Genomic DNA, 12477 nt, shown 5'->3' with positions numbered 1-12477 from the left:
TCGAGGCGCGCAAAATTTGAAACCAAATTAAATCTTTTTTTTTATTCCGTTTTTTCAATACAGAGTGCCAAAACCCTTAAGATATTAAATTGCTTTATTCTCCTTAGAGTTTCTTCAGCTCCCGTCGTAAAATCTTTCCCGACGCACTTTTCGGAATGGCATTTACCACCGCCACTCCCCCAGTCAAATGTTTATGTTTCGCAACTTTCCCAGCTACATACTCTTCTACTTCTGTTGGTTTAATGGTATGACCAGCTTTAGCCACAACGAACGCTTTAGGTGCTTCCCCTAATTGCGGATGCGGGATTCCCACAACCCCCACATCATCCACGTCAGGATGACACCTAATAACTTCTTCGAGTTCAGCGGGTGGTACTTGAAATCCCTTCACCTTAATCAACTCTTTGCACCGATCGATAATGTAAAAGTGTTCATTTTCATCATAATACGCAATGTCTCCAGTTCTGAGCCAGCCGTCTGGTAAAAAAATCTCTTTATTAGCCTGGGGATTTTTAAAATAGCCTTTCATGACTTGGGGTCCTTTGATTATGAGTTCTCCTGATTGATGAGGGGGTAAGTTTCGAGTTGGTTCGTCTAGAGTGATGATTCTAGCTTCTGTGTTTGGGAGGATGAAACCGCTACCACCAATTTTGATCCCGTTGTCTAGTTTTTGTGTCTGCATGACTGTAACGGGAGAAGTTTCAGTCATTCCGTACCCTTGTATTATCGTGGTTTTATTGTCTGTTTTTTCACGGAAGCGTTCCACGTCTGAAGCCCCGAGAGGTGCCGCTCCAGACATTATACACCTGATTTTAATTAGATCTTCTTTCTTAATTAGAGGGTTGTTGTTTGCCATTATTACTAAAACCGATTGTGAGTAAACTTGTTGAAATACTAGAAGAAAATGCTACCCATTAAAGGCACTCCGTACAAGACATCGAGTCGCTGGTCTTTCAAGAGCGTGACAAAGTTGTTGGAGGAGAACTTTGGGAGTGTTATGACTTTAGCTCCTGTAAGGAGGGCCTGTAGCATTATTACCACGAAACCGTAAATGTGGAAGAAGGGCAGAATCCCTGGGACTACGTCCTGGTCTAAATGACAATAAATTAATTATTTTATTATATTGTTATGTAAGATCGTTATCATTTATAAATGCAATGAATCTGCGTTTTGATTGTTCTTTTTTGTACCTTTTCCTTCAGACGCATTTATTAGACCGAACTCTGGCGCGGTAATCTGCGCCAAGTTTGACACAATGTTGAAGTGGCTGAGCTGCACCCCTTTAGGAAGACCGGTAGTGCCGCTGGAATAGGGGAAGAAAGCGACTTCATCTATATCAATATCTCTAACAGGATCGGTAATTTCCCCTGAAGATATTTCCGTGAAGCTAATAGCCCCATTTGTCACACTCCTCTAAAATGGTTTGATTTGAAATACGAAGTCTTTCTAGAGGACTCACATTGTTGCTAATTTCCACAATGGGAATATCAGTGGCTTGCCGAACCACCGGTAGCAGTTCGTTTGTGGTGAAAACTAGCCGAGATTGCGAATCCTGTAGTTGATTTTTGATCTCGTCTACAATGAACGTTTATTTTGATAAAACGAAACAACCCAGACTTACTTGGCGTGTAATTGGGATTACAAGTAGTAACTCGCAAACCTGCTTGCACCGCTCCTAGAACAACTATCGCGTATTCGGGGATATTTGGTAAAATTATCGCTACCGTATCTTGTTTATTACACTTGAGAGAGTCTTTAAGAAAACGAGTTATAGATAAACTTTTTTTATACACTTGCCCATAGGTGTAACTGCGTTGCGTTTCAAAACAAACCTGAAAACAACTTGACCTTATTGTGGTAAAAAGAAGACTCTCACCGTTGCCGTGTTATCGGACCATTTATCCAGATTTTTCCACAGGTATTCGTGTAGAGGAATTTTAGGGATTTGGAGTTGGGTACCTTTGGAGCGGATTATGTTTTCTGAACTGAAACTTCTCACTGAGAGTTTGAGGAAATTAAAGTATCGTGTCGACGACATTCTAGGCTGAGTGTAGCAAACAAACTGTCGAATTGAGTTTGTTATCTACTCACTTGCCAGCGTGTATTGTATGATAATTATTAAACACTAATGCAATTACAGACATGTAAAAATAGTTATATTTACGTAGCTAAAGTATTCAATGGGATTTTTATCTTGGGGCCAAAGGTGAGTCCTGTGACAGTTGGTAATCGGTGCTACAAACAGAAGTAATTTATTATTTTCTAAACATGTTTACATTAGGCTTAATCTATTTATAAATAAATATAAAACTTAAACAATCGAATCCCTCTATAAAGTAACTTATTTCATATACAAAATATTTACAATATCAACATTTGGCGATATTTGCGATTTTTACAGGAATTATTTACATGGATACATTGTATTTCACAGCTTGATTACCGACAGATTCTATCGTCTTCTTCGGCAGCACAGTGTAAATGCGATGGTACAAGAAACAATCTTCCATTGTTGCATACACATAATTGGAAAATTTCGTTTTTATTGGAGGATGGTTTAGAAGTAGGGATCGCTGTAGGCAGGAGCGGCATTACCACCGAACTTGCTTCCAGTCGTACGGACCCCACTTCTGATTTGAAGGTAATGTCGTTAAGGGAAATTACCTTCATTTTCCCACCGCGAGATTCGAGGTGGATACCTTGCGGACCGTGAATTTCTAAGGATCGCGTCGGAGATTCCAGTCTGGAAAAGAAGTGCGTAAATAATAACGACGTATTTACTGCTTATCAAGTTGCGTCTTGACCGCTGATTAAACAAAAATGGAAGCGTTTGTTGTTCTACACGTCCTCCGCTTGTAACAGCCTGGCGCGAGCCGTAAAATTTATAAGAAAGCCAAATTAATATGCACAGGAGTTTGAGTGAGCAGATGGCGTCTTAATTATTAGTTATAGCGTGGAGGATATCATAAAAGTTAACCGAGGAGGTTTCAAGCCTTAATAAAAGTTAACCAACCGCAAGTCGTTGCCTGGCTCGGCCCGCACCAAAGTAGTCTGCACGGAACCGCTGAAAGACGCGCCTCCTTCCCCTGTCACCCTGAGATATTCGGCACCCACGACTACTTCTCGGCCATCTGCTGAGAATAAGACTATTCCTCGGTCGTCCATCACTTTAAAGTTGTTGGTTAGGCACTCGAAACGGTCGTTTCCTAAAGACATTCGTTGGAGTACAACAGGAGGGTACCAGAGGTACTCACCTAGGAATATCATGTTGTATAGGTGGCCGTTTTTACTCCTAGACGATAAAGTTAGGTTTCTACTGGACTCGACTACTATCGGTTGACCCGTTCTGGACTTTATGCTACTTGCTATTAAAGTGTTGAGTACGAAAGCTTTGCCTTCTAGGCGGAGCCCACCGCTCACGATTTTTAGCTGACCCATACCTTCCTGAAAACGCGTTATTATTAATAATTGGGAATTGGGAATTAAACTACGGTGCTCTTCTTTTATATCATTCTAACTAAATTTAACATGGCTTTAGGCGCGTGTTAATTGGACACCGGCCGGGCTGAAGGTGTCCAATTTACTTTTCTTCGTTTCATTTCAGCAATTCATTTCCAAGGATAATTTTTCTGTGGTTGAAAATAAAATGATTACGATAATGGCTTCTTGTAAAATATACAGTAAAATTTCAGTCAGTAATTATGTCCTGAGGTCTTGAGATAAAGATGTTAAATATAAAACAGAGTCGAGGCTTTTTAAATTTTCGTAATTAAAACTTCTTTAATTGAGATGCAACAGTTGTTTCAGATTCTCTTTGATACGGGGTATAATGTTATTCGTTGCTTGTTGGCTTCCCATCCCAACAAAAAGATGATTTTATAAAAGAGATAAATATGCTTCAGGTTATTGTATATGTTTTTAATTAATGTCGTGTTAACGAGAATAAATTTATTCAAACGAGAGAAATCTTAAATATGATAATGGGCGACGAGGTAAAAAAAGTCTATGGATATTTTTGAGTAAAAATCTTGATTTCATTTTAATCGCGTTTTCTGTCCTCACTTCTTTAATTATTACTTTTAATGAAAGTGTTTTTCCTCACCGAAGAGAATTCCATAACTTTTAGCACCCACAGTGTTAGCGCTAAGTTGACAATCACCATCACTAGGAGCACCAAGATGAGGACATAAAGACACCGTTTCCTCCATCCATAAATTCCAATCCTGAAGTTATATCGTCCCCGGAAGCTGTCGTTGGGGTCCGAGCCATGTCCCCCGGAGTCGGGAGGGTCGGTCGCTTCACTTGTCTTCATTCTGAAACCAGTTAAAGTGTCAACTAACACGAAAAACGAAATTTATAGTTGCACCATGTGCATTATTAAGAAAACAATAAGATGCAGAATGATGCTGTTGAAAATATGATGTACCTTCGCCGGTGTCTGCTACTATCTGTCTTTGTCGGAGGGATTGGGGCATTAATCATGCTGTCTCTGTCGCGCTTCGGTTGTTCGGTTCCACCGGGAAATGGTAAATTTACCATCTCGCACCGGTGATATTTCAAAGTCCAAAACACTTTCCTTTATATCAGACGGCTTACCTATTCATCTAGAGGCCAACAAGTGCGGAATTTATCACGTCGATTAGAAAATTTTCAGCTTGATGTAATTTTGTGATATTCAATACTCTCATCATTTATTTGTAATACTAATAAGAAAAGTAATTGTCTGAAGCGTGAAACTTTAATAAATAGTCCCAGTCGGGTTTTCAAAGTATTTCTCCCTGTATTTATAATTCATGGAATTATACCGGTGCTTTGCCTTTAATTTTATTTCCTCCTATTTACGGCAGAATTCTGCCGAAAATGTATTAAAAACCATGAAGATGAGACTAATTATTTAATTACATTTAATGCGGCTGACTTAGTTGTGAAGTCATTATATTATTCATGTCAGTTCATATTAAATGAATAGCCGCCATATACAGCTCGGCATATTTTTCATTTTTCATTTTTTGGTTTCTTTAAATTATACATTATGTCATCGGATTGAGTTCACAAAGAGAAAAAAAACAACTTTATTTTCCATTTTACAAAAAAATAAAGAAATAATATTTTTCATCATCTTCATTATGGACTATCTTCTTTTTCGTTAAATTGGATACGGAACCAGTTTTCAAAAAATGTTTGACCAATTTCTTGATACCATTAAATGAAACATTAACTCTTATCTTATGTTACGATAACTTTTACTCCCTGCACCATAACATTATTTTATGTAGATTCGTTGTTGCAATGTTAAAATTTTTGATTATAAAATTCTAACTATTAAATTATATCTAACTATGCACTATTTGGCATTTTAAATCCACAGTCTGCCATTATGAATACATTGTTTTCGGTTACAAACTAAATAAAAATATGAAAAAATTAGTTTTAAATTAGTACAAACTAATAAAATTAAAATTTTAATTACAGATTTATCCCATTTTGGATTAAGTAAAAAATATTATTCTGTTGCCACTTTTTTTGTAAAATGGAAAATAAAGTTTTTTTTCTTCTTGTGAACTTAATCCGGAAACATACAGTATACTTATACGTCATTTTTTCGGCAGTGAGTTTACCGTTTCTATCAAAAGACCTATTTTATAAATCACCAGGATTTGAAAGAGATAAGTTACTTATACCTGTAATAGATCCATGTCAATTTTGATTAATACATAGATGGATCTACAAAGCAACTTACAAAGCTTTTTAATCAATTGTAAGATACAGTGGCGACCAAAATAAAGTGGTACAACAATTGGAGCACATTTTTTTTATATTGAGCTGTGTAAAATAGGCTTTCAAAGTAGGCATAATGATTGATAACACCGGCCGACAATATAAAAGTTAAAACATGTCGTCTTGATAAAAATTTGTGTACTCTATGTACTATCGCGGAATCAAAATTTCGAACATCAAATTGATTGATGTTTAAAAATTGTAAACTGTCCTTTGTTTTTATAACCTTAAAATCTATAAACGGCACAGCAAGTGTCAGAAATTTACTTTAAATGTCAGTCACAATGACAATAAAGCTTGCTTTACATTGCCATGTCAAAAGGTGATGTTCGAAATTTTGATTCCGCGATAGTAATTTTGATTGGAGAACACGATGGTGACCTTGAATTTTTTTTAGGACGTCTAGTTTTTGAGATTTGAAAATACTGCTAATTTGAGTGCAAAAGCATCTAAAAACATCTCAAGATAGTGTGTGCAATTCACGTAACTTTACGTCTCTAACGAACGGAAAATACAACCAGTAATACGTTTTTCATATGTCACTGGATCCATAAACTTATCTTTTTTTACACCTTGGACATCTCTTGAAAATGTCAGATAATATGATTTTTATTATCCACAGCTTTAATAACCATAATTTCGTTTTTAGAATTTGTGGTCATCCGTTTTCTATTTCCTTTATTCTATTTCCAGTTTTTGACCAAGAGTGTGCAAATATTATGCCAAATAAAGTTGAAACAAAATGTATCAAGTTTTTCATGAAAATTGTATTATTGGCTGCATTTGGTAGTCGTCAGGGTCGTCATGTTAGGTAAATCAGTCTGTATATTAAGAAAATCGGTGAAAGCGTTTTTGAAAAATAAAGATTTTATGGTAAAATTTCCGGAATTAGATATAAATTTCTGCCGTTTTTATTCACCTAATAATCTGGTAATCTTAGTTTTAAATAAAAAGAAAATATGTATGGTGAGTTGGGGTAATATCAGACGCGAGGTTGTACCGAACTGCCACTGCAAAAGCAAAAGATTTGTAGTGGGCTGACCACCTTTGGCACATTCTCTTTTGCCTGTTATTCTACTAAGTTCTTTGTGTAAGAATTAATATGTATTTTCTTTAATTCGTTCCCTTTAGATTATTTTGATATAAATGAGTTCATAAACTTAGTACATAGTAACTTAAGTAACCTTTGTACACATCAAAGTTGACTCCATAAATTTAGTTAAAATTGATCCAAATTTCTTCTTAATTGAGACTGAGAATTTTAAACTAGTCTAAATTATGATCGATGATCCTGACTCAGATTATTTGTCATAGATCACAGTAACAATAAAAAAAATACAAAAAAACGTATGTAATTAAAAAATAAAACACTTTTATTACACTTATTTTTGACATTTCTTTCGGACAATAATGACAAAACTTTTGTTGTTTTTTTCGGCTAAATCGAGAGTAAACAGCAGAAATCTTCACGAAATCTGCAAAATTCGTAGAGAAATCCGCTTGTTTTGATGCTAAATGACGATTTATTGTCCATTCTGGCCGTTTTAGATTTTTTTTATTCTATAAAAATATTTTTCGAAATAAGGTAAATTAAGATATTTTTTTTATGAAAATTGATACAAAGTTATATTTTGAAAGTTACCTAATAAATTGTTAACAATTATCACATAATTATGGGTACAACAAAAAAAATATTCAGTAAATCATTTTAAATTTGGCGCTTTATTCTTTTAATTCTCTTTAATTTTTGGGTACACTTGAACTGTCTTTTAGATGGTTTAATTTTTTTTTTGTAGGCAGTAGTCTTTCCGGACTATTTGGTCTCTTTTTAATTTTAAGGAAATTGTTTAGATTCTTTTTACATAGAAGTCTTTCTTCTTCTTCTTCAAATTATGCTACCGCGGACTGTTTTTCTTGTGTGTTATTTGTAGATTGTAAAGTTTTTCTTAAGTGATCGATACTTGGCTCAAACGAGCGCTATGGTTAATTTAAACTAGAAGCACACGAAAATAAGGAGCAAGTGTAACACGTCAATCAAACTAATAATAACTAATAGAGAGTGACGTCGGTTCATTATTCAGGCCGTTAAGTGTAAATTACAGGACACAAGTTGTAAAATAGTTATCAGTTTCTCCTGTTAATGAAGTGCACGGTCATCCTGCGACCTCATAACAATTGATTTACGACTTCTCGTCATTTTTCGAAAGAGCAGGTCCGAACTTGTAAATCCTCTGAAAGTTCTCCGGATAATTTAGTGTCTATTTTATAACATCATTACCGTGCTACGTTCCGTAGACGTGATAAAGCAGAGGAATTTATCGCAGGTTAAGTGAAATATGAGCAGGAGAACAACGCCGGGTCCAGATACTTGACACGGGACTAATAGTGGGTACACACGACCTGTTTGTCACGCCGTCCCCGCCGCCACCTTGTCAGCGGGGATCAGCGTTCCGAAAAATTACGTACTCGGCGCCGATCCGCGCCACAGGTGGCCCCCGCAGGTCAATATTTAACTGGTGGCGGCGACCGACGGTGCCTCCTCTTGGGAAATCTGCCGATCACAAAGGAAACACCGCGCCGCCTCCGAATTACCGCGATAATGCCGTTCCCCGACGATCGCTTAGTTGGGACAAATCGTATCGGACGATAAGGGCGAGCGACAAAGTGGCTGGCGAGCTTTCTTTTAAACGGGAGGTTTTTAAGGGGGAAGATGGGAAAAGCGATTTTCACTGTTCTGGGGAACAGGAACCAATTAGTGGGCCGGACTTGTGCCGTAGTAACGTACATGGCAAACAGGCGGAAGGAAATACCTCGACCTCCAAGGGAGACCGGCGAAAGCTCAGGAAGTGAGTGTCACACAAGTAATTATATACAAACGAGGGTGTAGGGCGTTCAACGCCAGAAAACGGTGGAGGGCCTTTTTTTAGACAACGAAAGAGTCCAAATTTCCGTTCGGGAGTTTTAACAAAAGATTTATAAATTGTATTTCCGAATATAACGACAGTTTTACGTGGAGAACTTCATTATGGTGAGAAATGGAGTTCGTTTCGAAGGAAATTATTAATTTAAATAAAACATACATTTTTGATGACTAATAAAGAAAAAGCGAAGAAGAAAAAGTCACGTGGGGGATACGTCGGACTCGTAAGATTTTTTATTCTTCTGATTTCTAGTCAATCTTCTTCAGGTTTATCGATTTTAGCAGATTTATGGGATTCTTTATATTCCTTAAGATTTTTAAGACTCCTCGGATTCTCTAAATTTTTCAAATCTCTGAGATTATTAACATTATTCTTTACCCTTAAATTCAGATCTTTGAATTCCTCAGGTCTTCGGATTTTGATCAATTTTTCAGGTTTTTCATGATTCTCTTAACCCTTAACACTGTTATAAACATATACAGGGTCTGGCAACACTTGTGTCCACCCCCAAAATCGTCTTTTATTTTAAAGTTACAATTTTGAAAATTTGCATACGCTCATAGTTGACAAAGCTCTAGAAGCTGACGCAAAAATTTGTTTTTTATCATGGTTTGGTTGGCGTCGCGACGCCTAAGAAGTATAATTTTTAGCAATTTTTGAGTTTTTGCGGAATTATTCGCGAAATCATTTTTTTTTCAATATAACTGTGATACAAATATCTGAGTTTTTATTTTAAATCAATTGCAAATTGTGTTTAAAATTTGCGACAAAAACGTTGTTTCATCAAGTTAGTTTTCAAAATTATGGCAGCGCATCGGCAAACTACGTTTACACCAAAATTTCACAAGTGACTTCACTCACTCTTATAAAGGTTAATTTTGATTAACACGGGCATGTTGCACTTTATGGACACAGAAATCGTTAATTAACATCGACAAAGCGACAATTTCACCAAGTAAGACTTTTGTTACAATCTAAAGCGAGCAAAAGATAGATGTCATTTGTGACACAAGATGCTGACAGATGGGTGTAAACGTAGTTCCCAAGTTTGACGTAATGAAATTGGAAACTAACTTGATAAAACAGCATTTTTTTCTCAAATTTTGAAGACAATTTGCCTTGAATCTAAAATAACAACTGAGATATTTTTAACACATTTATATTGAAAAAAAATTAAATTAGAGGTTGATATCACAAACCCTCACAATTAACTAAAAATGACATTTTAAGGGCGTCGCGACGCCAACACTATCAGTGATAAAAAACAAATTTTTGCGTCAGCTTTTAGAGCTTTGTCAACTATGAGCGTTTGCAAATTTTCAAAATTTTATTTAAAATTGAAGGCGATTTTAGGGGTGGACACAAGCGTTGCCGGAGCCTGTATATACGTTTTGACATTTTTCTCATCAACTACAAAAAATAAGAATTTGAAATTTTGGGAACAAAAATAAGCAAATAAAACAAATCTAAGGACAATATTCACATATTGTGTTACTTTCGGTTATACCGGAAGTAGCAGTCAACTTGCTTATTTAAAATGGAACACCCATATATTATTGCATTTTCAGATTCTACATCTAAATTAAGGGTGACTTTAGGTATAAAGTGCTATACTTAAATTGAACCATTTCAGAGATATCTTGATTTTTTTTAAAAAATTGCACAACAGAAATGAAATTTTCTTTTCGAAATAAGTACCCTATAATCAATTTCAAAATCGCCAAGTTAATTAGAAAAGAAGCACAACACAAACGTACAATGAAATTTTGCATTAACTTTATGTATTGGAATTATTTGAAATGCTTTGGAATGGTGACAATTCAATTTGATGTGAATCTTTTATAAAAAAATTTGGTGGTCTAATAGAAATAAAAAATTCTGAAAAATGTTTGTGGAATTTTTTTGTAGGTAGTGCAAATTTAATTTTTTTTTTTGAAAAATCGAGATATTTCAGAAATGATACAATTTAGGTGTAGCACAGTACATAGAAAGTGATCTTTAATTTGCATATAGAATTCAAAAATGCAATAAAATATAGGGTGTTCTATTTAAAATAAGCAAATTGACTGCCACTTCCGGCATAACCGGCCGGTTCAACTTTTACTGAAAAACCCACTAAATCTTGTTCCTTTGAGAACAATATAATTTTTTTTTGGAGAATAAAGAGGTTGACTTCTGGTAACTAGAAAAAAATGGAACATACATTGTAAATTCAAATCATAATTGGTATTACCAAATCCAAGGGCAGTTAAGAATAATACGAAAAAAAATGTGTATTCTGGGTGTTTGGTTTGGACAAGAAAGTGATATGAAATATGAATATATTTATGAAGACACAACTTTTTGGAAAAAAAATGGAACCAAAATTGATTAAGTTTTATTTTGATCACATGTTGCTGGAATTAATTGACTCTAGGAAACAAAGATTGTCTATTCCGATCCGCCGTCATTGAGTTTGTATTACCTATGTATTAGTTAATTGTCAATATTGTAAATAAGTACCTACCTATTATATAAATACCACTTTTCTTATAAATACTTACTAACATGTACATATTATACACATTATTATACTATGTATTTTGTATCTTTTGAGTATACCTTCATACCAAATACGTATCTATTTGGAAACAAATAAAATTAAACATAAAACAGATAAGTTTAGTTTTTTTTTAGAAAATTTCTGTTTGGCATTCTAATATTAAATAATACTTTAATCTATTTATTATTTGACTAATTATTTTTTGAACAACGTACTGATGTACTTACAATTTTAAAATAAAAGTTTTTTATTCATATTATTTTACCCATGAAAAAGTATTTCTACCAGACAGAGACAAAATAAGCATTTATTATTTTACAATCACTTTACGATAGCACAGTAAGGGGTGTTGTAAACAGAGATACCGCTTGACAACCTTCCCGATGTGACAGCTCAGCTCGAATTCTGACCAGCGACGAGTCTTGGCACTCGCCTTAAATGTAAATCTATTTATTCGAGACGTCTTATCCGCTTACTTTTGACTCCAAAATTTCAAATTCTTATCATTTGCATTTTCTGAGAAAAATGGCAAAACGTACTTACATATACGTTTACAACAGTTAAAGGGTTAATTCTCTCTCTTTATTGGATGTATTTTCATGAATTAATTAGAAACGTTTAAAATATGAAGACAACATTATTTGTCAAATTTTTAACTTTGATGTTCGTTAAATGCAGTGGAATTAACATAATACTTCAGAATATTTTTTAAGAGCTATTTTCACTAAAAATTCCCAGTTTTATCACAAGAAAAACACTGTCTATTTATTCGCAATGTATAATCACCTGTGTCAACACGAACCTCCTATTTACCCTGTTATTTAAATTGGCTGCCACAACCGCATCACCCATTTTAGCAACAAAGTGAATTTTTAATGATTTAGACAAGGTTTTAATGTAGGTATCTCTCGAGTATCTACTTTACAAAGTAAATTTAAGAATGACATTTAATTAATTCGCGAAACGTCTGCATGCAATATCATTTAAAATTTAATTTTAATAATTCCGACGTATTTAGTATTTTGTGACAATGTAACAAATATGTCGCAAAATAACTGTTGTGTTGGCTTGTGCTTTTTTTCGTTTTTTTCCAATTTCCACGCGAATAATTGAAATTACTCCGATGCAAACGTTGTTGAAAATCAATTGTTAGTTTGTTTTTAATTTCACAATTCGCTTTGTAACGAAAAATGTCACAATGTCATTTTTGAAATAGATCAGGGCGCTTATTCCGTT

The 12477-nt window shown here is 34.7% G+C and overlaps 2 protein-coding genes across 3 annotated transcripts in view; both read right to left on the bottom strand.

Moving 5' to 3' along the window:
- Positions 1-27: 27 nt before the first annotated feature.
- On the bottom strand, positions 28-2138 carry LOC148169590 (uncharacterized). Its single transcript, XM_088043701.1, has 6 exons — positions 1877-2138; positions 1622-1832; positions 1460-1575; positions 1191-1413; positions 912-1091; positions 28-861 (listed from the first exon to the last, which is right to left on the bottom strand). Exons 1-6 carry the CDS (start codon positions 2036-2038, stop codon positions 104-106), a joined length of 1650 nt encoding a protein of 549 aa, XP_087899827.1. The 5' UTR covers positions 2039-2138; the 3' UTR covers positions 28-103.
- An 86-nt stretch (positions 2139-2224) lies between these two features.
- Positions 2225-12477, bottom strand: part of Scgdelta (sarcoglycan delta) — a 57367-nt gene continuing 47114 nt past the window's right edge. The window contains exons 3-6 of one of the 2 annotated variants that reach the window (XM_088043703.1): positions 4103-4313; positions 3255-3444; positions 3014-3206; positions 2225-2743 (exon numbers count right to left, since the gene is read on the bottom strand). In XM_088043703.1, the coding sequence (XP_087899829.1) occupies positions 2440-2743; positions 3014-3206; positions 3255-3444; positions 4103-4313 (898 nt within the window). In that variant the 3' untranslated portion in view covers positions 2225-2439. The remainder of the gene's footprint in view (positions 2744-3013; positions 3207-3254; positions 3445-4102; positions 4314-12477) is intronic. The other variant, XM_088043704.1, reaches the window with a different exon arrangement.

Source organism: Gnatocerus cornutus, chromosome 8 (assembly GCF_029298725.1).
Source record: "Gnatocerus cornutus isolate USDA-ARS CGAHR chromosome 8, icGnaCorn1.1, whole genome shotgun sequence".
NCBI lineage: Eukaryota > Metazoa > Arthropoda > Insecta > Coleoptera > Tenebrionidae > Gnatocerus > Gnatocerus cornutus.
The sequence above is the reverse complement of the archived record's forward strand: the minus strand, read 5'-3'. Positions and strand labels throughout refer to the sequence as shown.